Source organism: Pteronotus mesoamericanus, unplaced genomic scaffold, assembly GCF_021234165.1.
Source record: "Pteronotus mesoamericanus isolate MK-2021 breed Mesoamerican mustached bat unplaced genomic scaffold, CSHL_Meso_final contig_347, whole genome shotgun sequence".
Lineage (NCBI taxonomy): Eukaryota > Metazoa > Chordata > Mammalia > Chiroptera > Mormoopidae > Pteronotus > Pteronotus mesoamericanus.
Window position 1 is genome coordinate 17,684,438 of NW_026555137.1, and position 18,669 is coordinate 17,703,106.

The window sequence follows — 18,669 nt, forward strand, 5'->3', positions numbered from 1 at the left end:
GTCTTTGTCGTGGTGGCTTCCCTGGCGGCCGGCACAGCAGCTGGCCTGTAACTGGTGTTTCATGGGGTGCTGGGCACCCGGGTACCTCCTCTGAGCTCAGGTTTGTGCTGGGCACCAAGGGTTCAGAAGCTAGAACCTGACTGGGCAGGGAGGGTCAGCCATGCCCTACGTGAACCTGGTGGAACACCCTGGATGCGGGGGGAGGGGGGTGGGCAGCGGTGGTGAAGTTGTCGGGACTCTCTCCTACCCTGTCTTCTGCTGACCTCTGACCGCCAGCTTCTTCCTTGCACTGTGAGCTGTGGCCACAGGTGGCTCCCCACCCCCATTCTCCAGTGTTAGCGCTGGAGGTGGGGGTCCTCTTCAGCAAGTGCAGAACCAAGGACTCCAGGGCCATGGGCTTGATGGCTCCTAGCCTTGGCCCTCGGTCCGGGACAGGCTCAGCCGGGACGGTGAACACTGCATGGGGTGGCAAAGGCAAAGGCAAAGACAGGGCGAGGAGGGTTGACGCCCCAGCAGGAAAGGCTGTTGGGCGGGTGACCCCTCTGCAGGAGGTGTGACGTGCGGTGGGACTGCACAGCGGGGCGGCTGGTGAGGGAGCCTCTCTCTGCTCACTCCCTAGAGCACCCGGGGCACGAAGGGCAGGCTGCGCTGGGCTGGCTGCTTCCTCAGGCTCTAAGGCTGGCCGGGGGAGGGCGCCTGGAATGGGAAAACACCACGGCGCTGCGGCTCTGAGAAGCGTGGCCTGGTTGTCGTTCCTCGTCCCCGAGCCCCTCTGCGTCTTCCCGCCAGCGTCCCTGGATCTCTTCCAAGGGCAATGCTCAGACAGACCGTTGTGCCCAGTAGTTGCACCTGTAAACTGCATTAGAGGCTAAGCAAATGCTTTCTTTCTGTGAAATGCAGAATTCCTTCAGTGAAATTCACGAACGCTGTTTCAGAACAAGTGGGCAGCACTATTGTGTATTGGAGAGAACATAGACTTTGGCATAAAACCGAACTGGGTCTGAATTTTTCTTTACTCCTTGAATGAGCGTCCCTGGGCCCGAGGCTCTGCCTCCTCATTCCCGGAAGGGACTGGAGAGTCACTGGGAACCGGACGGGACGAAGCGCACCCATGGAGGGGTCTGGCCGCTCCTGACCGGAGCTCACTTTCCTTAGCTTGAGAAGGTCAAGTGTGGATTCGGGATTATTTTTTTTTTAAATACAAATTAATTAAGAAAATAGTATTCCAGTTTAAAAACAAAGCCCCGAATTCTACTCCTGTTCTATCTAAATGTATGAAGAGAAGTAAACCGCGTCCTTGTGCGTGCATGGTATGTGTTCATGTGTATGTACGTGCGCTCACACGTACACGTACCTATGTGGCATGTGCAGCACATGAGCGTGCATTTGTGCAGCACACACATGCATGCTACATGTGTGTTTGTGTGTGGTGTGTTTGTGCATGTGCAGTATGTGCATGCATGTGTGTGTGTGAAGGAAATAAGGAGAAAGAATCAAAGAACACTCCCAGGCAAGACAAGTAAAGAGACATTGCAAGGAATTTTTAAACCATTGTAAATGCGTCTCAAGGTCATGGCTCTTTCAATGACGCGTGCTAGGCAGCAGCAAAGCAAAGCTCGGCGCGCCCTGCGCTCAGCAGGCAGCGCCGGCAGAGGTAGCCATGTCCCTGTAGAGGAAGCACTTGCCGGCCGCACGTGTGAGTCGGCGGCTGTTGCGTGAGGCTGCGTGGAAACGAAAGTGTTGGCTTTTTTTCTGACCTGTGCTCCTTACTGTGTGCACTCGGTTTTTCTTTGTCATTGAATAGCACTGGTGTATTAGGCTGTGCACTTCAAGGGCACAGGGAGATTGCGTGTAGAACAGGTCTGGCTGGGAAAGTGAGAGCCACGGTATCAGATGCCACCCAATGCGCTGGTGACAAGCACAGCACGTGGACCAGGAACCGGGGCTGTATCTGTTCTGTAGCAGAAGCGCTCACCATTTATTAAGCGTTTTTTAAACCTGATGGAGCTTATCTGCTATTGCTCCTTCCTTGCTCTCTGCCCACTATCTCTTCCCACCTAAGCACCACGGTTTCTGCTGACGTGATTATCAAGATCGGCAAGTCCCTGAGATGTGCTCGGGGTTCAAGGGCAGTAGGGCCATGCTCTCCGAGGCAGGCGCAGCTGTACATGATCATGCAGGGCAATCGGTGCAAGTGGAAGCGCAGAGTTCAGCGTAATTAGTTTTGCTTTCTTCGTGGGTGACCGAATCTCAGAATGATGCTCCCGTTTGAAACAGCTTCCCCACTCTCTGCCCTTCTGTGCCTCCAGCAATGTGAAGTGGCCATAACACAGCACCCGCACGCACGTCACTCACAGGAAGAAATCTGCGTGGAGGAGTTAATTTCTGCCTCCACTTCCAAGTGGTGATGGAAGCTCAGAGCCTGCGCTTTGGACCAGCCCGTTTCCTGTAGCTGCCCTGCCTTTCTCGGGTGTGGCTCCACCCATGGCATCAAGTCAGATGAAGACGTAAGCTTAGGGAAAAATGACTCGGAAATGATTAGGAAGGTAAAATGATATGACATTAAATGCCTGATACTCTAAAACACAAATCTTGTTTTATGTGCAGCTGCTGTTTTGGATTATCCATGCCTCCTCTGGCTTCAGCCAGCATGGAAAATCCTTTAAGATTTCTACTTCAGTCATTTCCTCTGGGGGCATTTTCTGGCCCCGTCAAGCTGGGCCGAATCCCTTTCTGCCATGTTCCCACAAGGACGGCTGCTTGAAGTTTCTGCCATCGAACTGACCTCCTTGCTTTAACTAGTCATCAGTTTATGTGGCCGTCTGTCAGCACACCTGGCTTTCTCCGGGCTTAGGGCCTCTCTGCGGCCGCAGGGCTCTAACGCACAGCCTGGCACGTGGTGGGCGTTCCAGAGACGTTCCAGAGCCGTTCCAGGAAGGCAGGGACGAGAGCAGTTCCAGCGCAAGGAGAAGCCTGCTCTTCGTCGCCGTTCGTTAATTCTGCAGGACCCGTATCTGGCCGTTTGTCTTCTCTCTGCAAATCCCTTATCAACCACAGAGGAAAAGGGAGAATTAATAGCTCCCTGAACGATGGCCCCGGTGAGCACTGCATCCACTGCCAGTGTAGGGGTGGCATATTTTTTTGGTTCCGACACCCGACGATTTACGGTGACGAGTCTGAAGCCCGGGAAGGACTGTGTCCCGTTGAATTTGGGAGCCCTCTCTAGAGAATTCTGTCTAAATGACCACCACGTATAGTGACAGCAGAAAAAGGCTGGAAATAAATCTAAGACACACTCAAAAATGTGTTTGTAAAACCATCTGAATTTGGCATCTTATTAGGAGGAGTGAACCAGTATGAAAATAAACCTTAGTAAATTATTAAACATTTTCTCATTATATCCAACTTTGAAATCACCTTGGCCGTACCCTGTATATATATATTTGTATTTATTGCACAACGTTCACTTATTTTAGGCTGGCATGTTAGTAGCGTGCTCCCCACAGCTTATACGCAGTTTGATTTTTGTTTCTTGAGGGCTGTTCTTTGCAACTGCCAGTGCCCTTTGTAACCCTGACATTTTACAGTGCAGTCCTGGGCCTCTCCTGGATTCATGGCGACTTTGAACCCCTGCTGCATTTCGCTGGTGGCTGGACTTTCACATGCACTTGTTCAATGGGAGCCTCCTGCACGCCTCTCAGGCTTTTTAACATTGGAGCTGTGTGCTGTGTGTCCGCGGGCTCCGGCGCCCTCCCTCGCCAGCTCTGCGCCTTTGCTGACCCTCCGTTTTGCCAGCTGTAAAATGGGGGTAATAATAGAGCTGCCCTGTAGGTACTACTATCAGTCACTGTTTAGAACTGCACCTGACACATGGGCCCTGCTCGCCCCATTGATGGCCTTCTTGGTGTCATGTGTTTCCACACAGTGGATTTCCAGTGTCACAGCCAGATCTCTTGAGCAGGGGCTCATGGCTGGTGTTTCCATCTTGCCCTTGGGGGTGACTTGAGTGGCATGTCACACACCGACTCTGCCAGCTTTGAGGCCCCACACAACCTCGTCCCGTCCCGCCCATCGGGACAATCCAGCCGTAGGTCCATTTTCTGTGTTGCTGACTTCCCTGGGTCTTCATTACACTGTGTTACTACTGCGTCTCCATGTTTAACTTTTTCTTAAACCTCACCTGAGGATATGTTCTTATTGAGTTTAGAGAGAGAAGGAGGAGGAGGGGGGAGAGAGGAGGAGCGAGAGAGAGAGCGCGAGAGAGAAACGTGGACTGATTGCCTTCCATGTGTGCCGCAACTGGGGATTGAACCTGCAACTTTTTGGTGTACGGGACGATGCCCCAACCAACTGAGCCACCCAGCCAGGGCACTGGGCATGGTTTAATCACCCAAATAAACAGAAGTTCTTTCACTAACTCAAACAAAAGAATAAAACCATGTTCAAACATTTCTTGGGATTCTAAAATGTTTCCTTTGTCTTTCACATCTTTAGGAAAATTTTACTAATGGGAGTTAATCTTGTCTGTATTGATCCTTGAATAATGATGATCTTTGAAGTCTCATGACTTAATATTTGTTAAATGAAGTCAGGCCCCACTTGGTACTTACCTTTTTTGTTAAAAGAACATTCCAATAAAATGGGTAACATTCGACAAACTTTGTGATTGATGCTGAACTGATGAGGGCCCTTTGGCCTCCGTTTTCAAACCTGAGACCTCCTTGCGTGGACCTCATGGTGCCGTCCTCACTCACGGAGGACCCTGGGGCCGAGGCTCCCGGGAATCACTGCCTCATTCTAATGCTGAGTCTGCCCGGGCGTTACTCATCGCCTGTGCGCTTGTCCAGGCAGAGGTCACTGGCCTCTTATTATGCAAACAAAGAACACAAGGCAGTGAAGCCTAGTGAGACCTGCTTCCACTTGACCTTCTCCTGTCTTCCTTGTTGACACTGAAAACACTATGGCTTGGTAATTTTTTTCATCAGTCTCACAGGGACATTTTGGGATTGTTGGTTATGATGAAGATTTATAGAAAATGTTGCTGGGCGCTCCAGTGAGAAATCAGTGTGAGAGTCTGGCCCACACCCTGTCACGTGCGTGTTGACCAAAACAGCGTCCTGAGAGCCCCCGATGGAGACTCCAGGTTGAGAGGCAGGCAGTATGGCTTCTGCTTCCTACACACCCCGACTTCAGTGTCCATGAGCCCTTCAGCATCAATTATCTTTGAGACTAAAGAGTGGAATCGAAATAATGATAAATACCATAATAGCCATAATAATAGTAATTATAGAAATGGCAACAACATCAATAATTACAACCGCCAGCTGATGGAGACGTGTCTGCTGCTGCCGGCTCTGCTGGGCGTCACGGGGACAACCCGTCAGTGCTCCCCGGGAGAGGGAGGCCCTCTCATTGCTCAGAGGACGAAACCGGGTCCGAGCTTGCCCACAGCCCACCAAATCTGTTTCTTAGATCCTCACCCTAGGGTATGTTTTTATTGATTTTAGAGAGAGAGGAAGTGCGGGGAGAAAGAGAGAGAAACATCTATTGGTTGCCTCTTATATGGGGCAGCCAATAGATTCCCAAATGGGAATCGAACCTGCAACCTAGCTATGTGCCCTGACTAGAAATCGAACCTGGAACTGAGTTACCCGGCCAGGGCCAAATCTTTTGTTTTTAATTAGTAAAGTGCCTCTGTGATCTGTTGAGCCATAGCAGTCATTCATCCCTTCAACACTGGGTGACTATGAGACACTGAGTTTATCTCCAGCAGGAGCTGAACTCCCAGCTCTGGAAGCCGAGCAGTCGCTGTCCACTCCCCAGGTCTGTTGCTTTCCGGGGAACGAGCCTGCGGTCCCTTGCTACCACCAGAGAGGCCCCTCCAGTTCACCCATGGGAAGGGAGCTGTTCCTTGCTCACGTTCTCTTTCCCCTACTCCATGGCCAAGCTCTCGGCTTCCAGGTGGGAAAGGGGAGCGGTACCGAGCACATGGGGGTCCATGCCAGAGCCCGATGCGCTGCCTTTTGAAGCGCAGGGCGAAGGTGGCACAGTGCCAGGCTCCAGCTCTGGCTGCTGCAAAGACACGGGCGACCCGCGCCCGTCACACCAGTGGATTCAAGTTTTCCAAACACGGGATCTCATCATCATTAGCAGTTTGACCGAGATCCTTTGGTGTCTCGCTTTTAATTAAGTGGTGCCGGGCTTTGTTCAGTCTTTGCCTCAGCTTTGGGTTCCTGTTTTGCAGAAACCAGCGTGAAGGAGAAGGCCGTGAAGTACATGGACGCACTCGTGGACAGGCTGCGCAGGTAGGGAGAGCGGTGCTTCCGATGCGGCCACGGCTTGCCTGGGTTCTGCATTCTGACAGTAGTGAGTGTGAAGACAAGGGCTAGCCAATTTCTGTAATAAATTAACAAGGAAGAACACAAAAAGGAGTCCTTTGAATCTTGCAGTGGAGGAAGCGGGAGTCACACAGCTATCGCCCATTCCTTCTGTCCTCTTATAAAAAGTAAATAGATTGAAATGTTTAGAAGTGTCTGCGGGAGATCACAGATAGTTTTCATGTTCTCTAAGAAGAATCTTCTTCGGTTTCTTAGGTTCAAGCTTCATGCCTTGTTCTATTTCTCTTTTTCTTGTCTGAAGTGGGGAGGCGTTCTTACGGATTCTGACCCAGCTCCTGCATATTTTGGAACACTATAAGAATGCACATCTTAGGTTCTGTTTTGAATCCTGATTCAAAACCAGCATGACAATTCCTGGTTTCTTTAAAAAAAAAAAATTTTTTTTAACCCAATTCGTTATTCAAATCTGAGAAATGTTAGGGACCCTGCAGCCTGTCAAGATGTTTCTGGTTTCCGAGGACAAGTCCTCGTGAGAGTGAACCCTGGCTCCCAGGACCTGTTTCTAATTAAGGAAACAAGTCTGAGCACGTAAAACATGCCGCTGCTTCCCTGAGAGCCATCTCGCTTTACCGAGACTGTTTTGCTGCTACTTTGGAAATTGTTAAATAGCTCCTTGTGTAGGCCATGCCGCAGACCTTTGTCTGCCGAGACAACGCCATCCGCGAAATAACGCTTCTCCCTTCAGGGATGTTAAGAGGGGCTGCGTTGCTGAGCTCTGCTCTGCTCTGCAGGGCAAGCAAGGCGCTACAGGATTTGTTCTAATGCTTGGAGAGCAAGTCCTTCTGACCGCTGGTTGGCACCTCCCTGCCTCGGAGCCCCAGAGGTGGGGAGGAGCCAAGACAAAGGTGGTCAGTAGGGACTGGGGCGAGGTGGGGGTAAGGAGAGCGCGTGGGTGAGAGGCGTCCTCTAAGGAAGTGCCTCTCTGCTTAGGAAGTACGATGCTCACCTGGGCCAGGTGCACTGCTCTGAGTCCATGTCCTCAGTTCCGGGGCACGTTTCTGCGTGTCCCTCTTGAGCTTAAAACTCCGACTGCCATTTTTTAGCCATGAGCACCGTGCACCTGCCACGTTCCACGGGGTTACCGGGCAGCCGGCTGAGGCTCTGAGAGCACGCGTGTCACCACGCCCCTAACCTCAGGTTCACGCTCACCTTGCTTCCCCTGCAGTAAGAGTGGAGGACAGGCGCCGCCTCCGGGGTCGCGTTAGGGTCTCATTAAACGCTGCACTCGGGGCGCTCCCTTGGCTGGCAGTCAGCCCGCCTCACTCCGGTGGCCTGCTGCTCCTTCTGACCCTCGCAGCCGGGACTATAGGGCCCAGGATGCCTCCTCCTCCCTCCCAGCCAGTGCCTCCCGCTGTGTGTCCCGCCCCTGACGGCCAGCCTGGCCCACCACCCTGGCCCCGTGGACTCACGCTGTCCCCTCTCCCCGTCTCCCGCCCGGACTCAGTCACCGGGTCCTGCCAGTCCGCCTCTTCTTGTCCACGCTGCGCGGGCCTGTCTGCTCTCACGAGGGACCGGCACAGCCGCTTTTGAGGCTTTCCTGCCTGCAGCTTGCCCTTTCTCCAGCCGGTCTGGAGCGAGCCCATGCAACGCAAGCCTGGCCATTGCTCATCCCCGCCGCGGCCGAGGAAGCCGGGACGCCCTCCTGTGGCGCAGCTTCTGCCCGTGTGGCCTCTGCGTGCCTTCGGTGCCGTCCGGCATGCCGGGCTCCCGTTGTCCTGGGCCTCCTGTGTTCCCCAGTGCTGCTGTGGTTTTTTCTGGGGAGAAACTAATTTGGAAGGAACCGGGCAAGACATACTATCCAGGGGAGTGTTAGGTTGAACCATGTGAAATTACTGATATTAGATCACTTTTGACATAGAAAAATGGCAATTTCATGTAGCCCAACCCATGACATGGGAATTAGAAGAAAATCTGCTGGAGAGTCTGCTTCCTGGGACACCGCCTGCGTCTGGGGGTGCTCGCTCTCCCCCGCCCCCCTTCACACCGGCTCTGCTGGGCCTGCCGGCTCCACCCCCAGCGGCCTTGCATTAGTCTAAGCCCTTTCCATCCTCACGTTTGGGATGCCTCCTCTTTGAAGCCCTCCATGACTCCCCGACGCTGAGTGATGTGCTTGCTCTGGGGGATCCTCCTCGCTGTCCGAGGGCTTCATTTCAGGTCAGGCATTGAAGGGGCTGCTTGTCCTGTCTAGACTGTGTCCTCAGTGATTCGACTGTGCTGAACAGCGATGGGGTGCCCAGCAAGAATGTCTTGAGTGAACGTTTAAATAAATGAACGAGTGAACGCAACTAATCCATGGACTGCCAGCCTCATCTCCCACCACCGTCCGCCTCTCTCGCTGCCTCTCCAGCCACGCGGGTGTGTGACTCATAGACATTCGTCCCTGAGGGTCCTCCAGCAGGGCCTCAGTGACGGGGTGGCAGCTGGCCCGTCCTGCAGCCGCCTTCCTGGGGGCGCGCTCCATTGCCAGGCCAGCCTGCAGGAGGCCTGGCTCCCGTGGGTTTGAACCAGCGCAGCAGGCGCACTGGAACGGGGAGGAGACAGAGCAGCCGGACTCTGTAACCGCCCTGGCAGCAGGCGAGTAGCAGGCACAAGGTGGGTGAGCCTTGGGGTGCGTGAGGTGGTTTCCAGGGTGCCTGAGCGCAGGGGCCAGGCCGGCTGCTGGTGCAGGGGTGGGAACGGTCAGGGGCTCCCTCTGGGGACAGTCCCGTCCCCGCTCCGCCCTGGCCCAAGGAGCGCCAGCTGCACGGTCCCATCACAGCCCCAGTTCTTTCCCAGAGAACCAACTTCTTGAAACACAGAAACTGTTTTTAGCACCTGGTGCAGTTTGCAGCACAGTGGCAGCTCCATTAATATTGCGAGATATCGACCAAAGCCAGGTGATCGAGGCTGATGAAAACCTGTCGGGAGCATCTCAGCCTCACGGGGGTTGAGGAGGAAAGCAGCCAGAGCTGAGTGGATCGCTCACGTTCCCTTGGAAGGTTGTAGAAGACACGCTTTGCCATCGGCGCTCCAGTGAGACTTGGATTTCGCCAGTCGTGATTTTGGAAGCAAATTGAACTGACCAGAGTATCTTTGTTCCTGTCTTGAAGCACACCGAGCCCGGGAGCCCCCAGCACTGAGACTCCCTGGGGAGGGCCCCACGCCCCGCCCCCTCGCAGGAAAGTCAGGTGAATCAGAGAGGCGGGATCATCCGATGCCGTCAGCGGTTCAGAGGGACGTCCTGCAAAGGACAAAACAAAAGGTGTGCAAATAGCAAAGAGGGTTTGTAGTGCGTATTTCAACTGGATTTGCCTTTTAATAATCCAAATGATGCATGTAAACCTGATTCAGAAAGTTTTGTTCAAAACCTATATTTTGAAAACCATGTTTTTATTTGTTATCCTATGATGTTAAAGCTGCCAAATATTGGATGCGCCTAAAAGTGTCTCCATTCATTATTTTACATACTCAGGCTGCCTATACAATCCAGCAAAACTGTATATAGACGAATAGTAAAGTTATGAATTGATAATTGCACCCATAAACTCTTTATTGCATAAAACATACATGAGATTAAGTCAAGAAATACATATACATGTGTGTGTATATATATATATATAAACACAAACTTATAATGCAAAAGAAACATATTTCTTTGTATTTATTTTGAAACTCCTTGTAGTGACGATGCACTGAATGGGTCTGGAGGTGACAGCGTCCCCTTTGGTATCTAACCTCTGTTGGGGAGTGACTTACAGGCTGGGGAGAGCTGGCTCACCAGCTCCATGTTGGTGACTGGCAGGAAAGAGCAAAACTCAGCAGGTGCGCCTTGTTCCCAGGAGGATCATGGACTGATAGGAAAATCCGAGTTATAAGTTAGACGCAGTATAACATGTTCCTGTTTGCCATCTCCAAAGGAGAGAGATGGCCTGGGGTTTCTCTCCCCGACCTGTTTTGGGGGTAGCTCTCCTTCGCCATAGCTAGAGCTCGTTAAATCACCTCACCGCCTCCTTCTGGCCGCGCGCCGTTGCAGGCCGCGTGTCCCCGCAGCCAGGGTGACCCTCTGACTACCCTGCTCACAGTCTGTCCGGGCTCCCTTTGCTCCCTGCATACCGGCCGCACACGTGCTCTTTATTCTACGTTATGCAAGGTCATTTGGAAGTTCCTGGGCCCCCGGGACAGCCCGTTTTCCACCCACGTTGAGCGTGTTTCAGAAGCTGTTGAGGGAAGTGAATGTGAGAAGTGGGAGCTGGCAGATACGCGACCGGCTGCCGTGGGAACGCTGTCCCCCTGGGCGTAAAGAAAAGGAAAGCAGACGCACGTGGACGCCGCCAGCTGTTTTCGTATTTTTATGTTCTTGTTTTGTTGCTGACAGAGGCCTTCCTCCCCTCCCTTTTGACTTGGAATCAAACGCGTCACTCCTTCCCCCAGCCCTCGCTTCTGCGCGGAGAGCTCGGTGCCTTCCTTGCCGCCTCCTCGGCGCCTTGACCCCTTTCTGGGCTTGTCTGCTTCTCAGGTGGACAGAGGTTCTCAGCTTCTCTCTTTCTTTCTCTTCCTTGGTTTGGAGCAACCTTCCTGCGTTCCCGCGGGGGGCCGTTTGTTCTTTGTCTAACAGCTGCTCTCTGTGCGTCTCTGTCTGTCTGTCTGCCTCTCATCTCTCATTCGCAGAAGGAGACCTGTGGGCGACAGAGACAGGGAAACGCGTTTTCCTCCTTCCCTGGTACCCTGTCTCCATCCTTCACAGTCACAGGGACGGCCCGTGGGCTCCTGTCCGGTCTCCTGTTTACCTCTCCTGCCCTTTGATCGCTCTGCCTTGGGGCATGAGCTTTCTTTTTATCTGTCTGTGTTCTTGCCTTCTCTCCTTATTTGTCCTCACAGGGCTCAGTCCTCACGTACAGGAAATACTTTTATCTCTAATTGGTTGATAGAGCTATTTTTAGCAGGCCCACATTCCCATTCTAAAACCAGATAAATTGATCCTATGCATCATATACATGAAAGCTTGCATGAAGATTCCCAGGACTAGATTTGCCCACTTTTGCGTATCAAAGCAATTTGGCTATTTGTATAATTTTCCAGGCGAGACAATGATCTAAACTACCTTGTTATTTTGAAATTCACACTGATAAGAAAATGTAAAGCATTTACTTGTACAGTGTTCTGCATAACTATTAATTTAATGTGTAATCATTATTTCCACTTAACTTTAACCTTCTTTCATCTCAAAACAGAAAACCTTAAGTATACTTAAAATTATAATGCTTAAGTACAGAAACACATGTACATACAGAAAAAGAATAATAAACCCAATGTAACAAAATGATGTGAATTATAAAAGAGTAGAAAAAAGAAGAGAAAAAAGGATAGGGAAAATATTGGTAATGTTTACATGGGACCTTGACTCACACCTTAGTGATATACTATTCTAGATGCTGAATGAGGGAGAACCGATATGTATATAAAACTAAGTAACATCTTTAAATGTATATGTAAATGATTTCATTTATAATAAATATCGTAGGTCTACATTTGCCTTCCAGTTCACTGTGATCCTTTCCAATCTATAAGAACCCCAGTAATTAGATTTACTCAGAAATAACTTTTTCCCCTGAAATGTTCAGTAATGAATTTAGTGTCCAGAGCTCTCAGGTCCCTTAAGAAGGCTGCGTTCCTTTCTTCAGGAAGAGGAAGCAGAGATCCTGCTTCTAGAACCCCAACTCTCGCCCCAATCAGGCAAGTCTTGCCTTCAGGGCAAGAGAAGAAGCTGCCACCCTCAAATCCCACCTGGCCGCTCTCTTCCACTCTCCCCTCGGGGCACCTGAGCGGCAGCCCAGACTCAGGAACTAGTATGAAGGGTCGCCCTCCGCCTGGGTGTTGCTGTTAAAAAAGCCACAACCCTCCAACAGACAAGTAATGTCCCCCTGACAACTGTGGAGACCCTGAGACATTCTCACTTATTTACCTATTTTTTTAATACATGCTGTAAATGTCTTTTTTTTTTTTAAAGTATTTATTTATTCATAGGGGAAGGGAAAGAGAAAGAGAAGGAAACATCGATCTGTTGAGTCTCACACGCTGGGGACCTGGCCCACAACCCAGGCCTGTGCCCTGACTGGGAGTCGAACTGGCGGCCTTTCAGTTTGCAGGATGAAGCCCAACCCATTGAGCCACACCAGTCAGGGCTGAGACACTTACATTTAAAATGCAGGCTCTGGAATCAGATCATCTGTATTTGAGTCTGGCCACTTCGCAGAAGTGGGCTGTCACGAGATTGAGAAATTGCTTAAAGACTCACTTTCCCTTCTTTAAAATGGGCCAATGATAGATTAAGGAAAAGGTGTTTCTTATATACAATAAGGGCTTAATAAATGCCAGCTATTATTACCTTAGCAGCTATGGCACCTTGAATGTTATGAACCCCCGCCCCCAAAATCTACATTAGAAAACCCCCCAAGTATTTTATAAATCCAGAGAGAATCCCTCGTCTTCCTGGTGATTTGGGGGGAGAGGAGAGGTGTTTGCTTGAAGCCAGCAGCCTCCTCAGGGGCCTGCACACTCTGCTGACTCACCTCAGCACTTGGCGTTCTCTGCTGGCCGCCCTGCGGCCAGCTGTTAGCACCCCCCGCAGAGGGTGGAAAGGGAGAGGAATGAGGTAACTGACTCCTTGTTAATGGCTGTGACAAAGGCTGAGTGCCTCCCAGGGTTCCTATGACCAAATGGCTAGGTTCCCGGAGCTGACTTCCACCTTTAGTGCCCATCTGGCTGGTTTCTGGAGTGTCCGAGAAAGACCCCCGCGCAGGGGGCCAGAGCTCAGGGGCCGGCAAGGGTCGATCGCCTCTGCTGTGATTCACGGAGCTCCGAGGCCCCGCGTCTGGGCCCGCGGCGGAGCCCAGAATAAAGTCACGCCCATCTCAGGTAGAACGTTTTGGGGGGAAGTAACTTCAGTAAAATTGTTTTTCTCCCTCTGTTATTTTCCTTTGAGAAAGTGGAAACGTTGCCCTAGAGAGAAGGGTGAGCAGATGGATGGAAGACAGGAAGCCTGAGGCTTGTCTGACGAGGGGCTTCCCAGAGGAGCGAGGGCTTCCTCCCAGAACCAGCCGCGTGGGCCAAGGAGAAGACGGCTTGTCCGTTGCTGGATCAGAACTAAAAGGCAGAAAGCTTGCCCGACAGGCTTACGCTCCCCGTTTATTAAACTCAGTGTCTAACTTCCTTTGCTCTCTTCCTTGTTAAAAGCTAGCTAACTACCTACGGTAATGGAAGTATACATGTGACCCGGAGATCTCAGTCACCTGTCGTCATTTTCTTTGTCATTGATACTATAACACATTGTTGGACATGGTGCTGTTTTTAAAAAGTAGCCTGAAAAAGATAAAAAAGGTGACCAGGATTTTGGCCAACAGAACAGAAAATGGGAGATTGATGATTAGGTAAAACAGGAGGCACTGGTTAGCAGACGCGAGTGTGTGTGCATGTGAACCCCAAGTTTGTCCGCTTGGAGCTGCGACGTGATCCCTCTGCCCACTGAGATCAATTAAGAAACCAGCGGACACGAAGGGGGCCTGGGTCTTGGCGGGATGCCCAGCGACTGCCCTCTGCTGGGTTTCGCTGGGGAGGCACAAGGACGTGCAGTGACGGTCACCACGCGAGACGGACCTACGCGGGGCAGTTGCTCGGGGGTCTTGTCTGCCGTGCGCCGTGAGCCTGTGTGCCCATTGTCCCTCAAGTGCGCCGTGTGCTTCAGCGCATGCGCGTTCGAAGGTGCCTGTCACCTTTTAAAAAGGCAATGATAATTGATCAATGGGGAATGTCCAAACTCAGACGACTTTTACAAACTCAAGAGGACCCATCATTGCTTAAGTGGTTTTAATGCATTTGGGGAGGGAGTTGTGATATCTTTTTTTTTTTTTAATCTGCACCCAAGAACATGCTCACTGATTTCAGAGAGAGGGGAAGAGAGAGAGAGCGGGAGAGAAACATCGATGCGAGATAGAAACATTGACTTGTTGCCTCTCGCAGGTTCCCTGACTTGGAATCAAATTCGTGACCTTCTGGCGTCCAGGATGATGCTCCATCCCACTGAGCCACACCGGCCAGGGCGGGAGTTGAGAAAGCTTAAAGAAAAATTAATTGCTGTATCCATGGAAACTCCAGTAGGTAGAGAGGTACCAAATTTCTCATTAATTAAAATGAGGAGACTTTGAACAGTTCAAGAAAGTGGTGTCAGGGTTGCGCGACAGCTTTGTTTGCCAACAGGGTGGAACCCATTAGCTTTAGATGCAGGACTAATACAACTACACGTCCTCATGGAATTTCTTAGACACTCACTTCGCCTGTGCAGTTGCTTTGGGGACTCTGCTCGGTGTCCTTTACTCACGGAAAGTGAGGAGACGGCCGCAGCAGGCTGGGCAAATGGAGGGGAGACAAAATGCTACACACAGCATTTTCTCTGGCTCATTTTGCTCCTCTGGCCTCCCCCCGACCCCGGCTCCCACACGCCCAGCCAACCCTGACTCCCACGCCTTGGCTACAAAACAGCACGAGTCAGGCACTGCCTGTGCGGGGCCGTCTTTGTGGATGAAGCCCCCACCAGGGTGGCTCCTAAACCCCTTATCCCAGGGCCTCAGGCGGAAAACAGCATTTTTCCTCCTGCTGCGGCTGAGGTAAAGATGGCATTTCTTGAACTGCGAGAGTTTTATGGGGCTGTATTGTACGCTGAGCCTCAGAAGATATTTCTGTAGCTTCCATTCATCACAAAAACAGGGCCTTTTAGTTGTGCTTCTTAAAAACAAGTTCCCAAAAGGAATCATAAAATTAGTGGACGAGGGAGAAGAGAATCACCAAGAGGGGGACTTGCGACAAGTCCACAAAGCAGCCTCACTGGGCGACTTCCTCTCTGGCTCCGCGAACGGGGACAGACACGAACTGCAGGCCGGCGGGAAGCTGGGCTTTGCGAGAGCGGTGCTGTCCCACATCGCGCTGTGGAAGTGGGCTCGCCTGTCTCCTAACTGACGTTCTGTCTCGACCATTTTCTTGATTTATTGCCGTTCGGTGGAACTTACTTTTGTTTTGATGACGGCGTTTGTCAACTCCCGTGGTTACCGAATGGAAATGGTCCTCGAGTGCCTCTTTGGTGCCAGCAGGCGCGTTTGTGTGGCTGTTGGAGCGTGACAGGAGAGGCGTCCCCTCGGGGAGGTGTCCTGCCCTCCTGCCTGCGCATTCGGGGCAGGGCTTCACGGGGAGGGGGCGGGGGGGGGCGTCCCCGCTGCCTCTGCACTTCAGTACCTGACTAGGAATCCTGGCAATGGGCGGGGTTCGGTCAAGTATATCCGCACGATTTCAGAACACATATGGCCCCATATTTGTTTTGTGGGTGGTCAGCATGTGGGCCCCAGAGAGCAGCCGTGGCGATGGGAGCCTGGCCTCTGTCTCAGGGATGCTTCTCTCGGATTCAGTGGGACCGCACCCAGAGATTCGAGCCCTGGGAGACGAACTTGCGAAAGCAAATGTTCTAGCCATCCAGCTGCAGAGCCTGTGTGTTCCTCTCCAAGTACGACGCTTAGGAACAGCCACCGTACCTCGTGGCGGCAGGATTTGGGAGGTGGGTAAAGAAAACGGCAAATTGGTGTGTCAGCCTGCGTCACCACGGTCTCTGCTGAGGCGTCAACATGGCCTGAACCCAAGTGTAAGTGAAACCACCTACAAGGCTTAGGCAAGAACAGATCAGCTGCTGCGGAGACGGGGGACAGGATGTAGTTCCAGGGCCCTGGGCCCTCGCCCAGCGTGAGCTGAGATGTTGGGCTCGGTCTCCCCCCGCTGTGCCTTCTCGGCACCCCCAGCAGGCTGCCCCAGCTCTCTCCCGTGATGAGTCTCGGTCACTTGTCGTGTTGGGGATCGCGAAGCTGACTACGCCTGTGTCTTGCTCTTCAAGGAGGAAGGAACAAACATTTGGGAGACGGCCGCGACTTTACTTAAAGGTCTATGAGCAGCAGCTCCTGGCACAGGGGTTGCTGGTCTGCGAGTCATTTCGGTCGGGGATGGCTTCCCAGTGTCCCCCAAACCCTCCACGGCACGTGGATCACAAACGCTGACCTCGTTCCCATGTAGGGACAGGCGCCTTGCAGGCTGTGAGCTGTGAACCTCCCCCACAGCCCCAAGCCTCGGTGCACTCCTGTTCCCTCTTCAAGCCCTGGGTTCAGACCCGGGCTGATTGCGTGTTCACACGCACCTCCCTGCCCCGCAGCTGCCCCCCACGCCCAGAGCAGTATAGGCAGCCTTTTCTTTCCCACGAGACTGTCGGATGCGGGGTGAAGCCAGGCAGCCATTTTTAAAATAATACTTGTCTGCGTAACAATAACAACGAGATACTCTAGATAACACTTCGTGCTTTCCGGGCTCAACAGGCCAAGGCTGGAAAAGCCAGCCATTCAGTCCTTGGCAGGCAAGTCACGACATGGGCCCCCACCCCCCGCTGACGCTACCTTTCTCCGACCGGTGGCTGTTCCTGCGGTTCTGAGTCTGCAGCGACTGTTTTTTTCTTGTATGCGTAGGTGTTTCTGTCTGCAATGGGGTACTTTCTGCAGTCGTGCCCTCTCAAGCTGCCCTCTTCCGCGCTCACAAGGCCAGCAGGGTCCGGTGCAGTGACCGCAGGAGGGACCCGTGATCGGGGTGTACAGGGCAGGCTCGCTGGGTGGCCTCTGTGGTCTCAGAGTGGCCCGAGCCAGCCCGGGAAGACTGCGTGTCTTCGGAGTGTGAGTCAACAGCAACAACACAATGACACTCAAACCCCGACGGCCTCGTCACTTAAACTCGACAGCCTTTAAAATCACCCTTATTGGTTGCTTTTTATTGGACCATTTTATTGGTATTTTTTCTTAAGTCATAGAAATAGATATCATCCCTACTTTCAGGTCCTCAAAAAATGGGAAAAATGAGCCTAATGAAAACCCGCTAATGACTTTGCTTTGCCCGTTGCCTCAGGGCCAATGAATCGTAAGGGAGGGGCTCGTGTCTGCAGTTCAGTGGGTGTGTCTGTCCCTGAGCTTCCACGAGGAGAAGCCCGAGGAGGCGCCAGAGGTAATCATAAAGGGGACAGCATTGATGTAAACTCATGGTCACACTGCGTTCTGTCAGCCAGTGATTTCTCTGCCTGGTCCTTTAGATCTAGTTTAGCATTATAATAACATCAACCAATAATAGCAATGCACACAGTAACTTTCTTCCATAAATTCAAAAGCCTATGGAGTGATATGAAAAATATTTTATCTTTTAAAAATTTTTTTAAAGATTATTTATTTATTTATTTTTAGACAGAGGGGAAGGGAGGGAGAGAGAGAGAAACATCAGTGTGTGGTTGCCTCTCATGCACCCCCCACTGGGGACCTGGCCTGCAACCTGGGCCTGTGCCCTGACTGGGAATCAAACCAGTGACCCTTTGGTTCTCAGGCCGGTGCGCAATCCACTGAGCTACCCCAGCTGGGCTGAAAAGCATTTTAGCCTTTACTCATTGGTGTTCTTCTCAAGTGTCTAAATCACCCTCCTTGGCTCACTACACCCGCCTCCCTGCTCCGCCCGGTGCTGTGACCTCTGCAAGAGGGGACGAGGCCAGGCTGCAGGGGACACTAGTTTCCTTCTCTCCAGTTTCTGGAGCAAATGTCCTGGGGTTTTTGTTTGTTTGTTTTTTTAATCCTCACCCAAGGACCATTTTTCACTGCCTTTAGAGTGAGAGGAAGGGAGAGAGAGAAACATCAAGGCAACAGAGAAGCATTGATTGATTGCCCCACCCCCCACCCCCTACACACCTGGACCATGGACCGAACCTGCAACCAGGATATGTGCCCTGACTGGGAATCAAACTCGTGGCCTTTCAGTTATGGGATGACACTCCAACCAACTGAGCCACACCAACCGGGGCACAAACGTCCTATTTTGGTGCAAAGTGTTAAAGGGGCTTGCAAGTCCCTTGCAAGTCCCATGTCCAGCTACACGTGTGACTCCAGGGCCCTAAATGAGCGTGAGGCATCACAGTGTAGGGAAAAGGGGTGTTTTTAAAAAGTACTGATTATTTTATAGCCTCTGGGTGTCAGCCATGACTCCAGCGTTAAGCCCCCCATGGGGGTCTGTTGCCACCAGCTAGCAGGAAACGGATGCTCCTGCAAGGGGCTGGCTCAGAGGGGCTGCCGCACATCTGTCTGGGGAAGAGCTGGTCTCGCGGCTGCTTCAAAGGTGCAACATCAGGCGTGATAGACAGGTCTCCCTTCAGGGATGCAGGGTAATACGAGTTCTGGTTCTTACT

The 18,669-nt window shown here is 52.0% G+C and overlaps 1 protein-coding gene across 1 annotated transcript in view; it reads left to right on the forward strand.

Annotated features, from left to right (window-relative positions):
- DISC1 (DISC1 scaffold protein) overlaps nucleotides 1-18,669 on the forward strand; it is a 274,150-nt gene that overhangs the window by 207,019 nt on the left and 48,462 nt on the right. Inside the window, exon 8 of the mRNA XM_054576751.1 lies at nucleotides 6,245-6,305. Coding sequence (XP_054432726.1) covers nucleotides 6,245-6,305 — 61 coding nt within the window. The remainder of the gene's footprint in view (nucleotides 1-6,244; nucleotides 6,306-18,669) is intronic.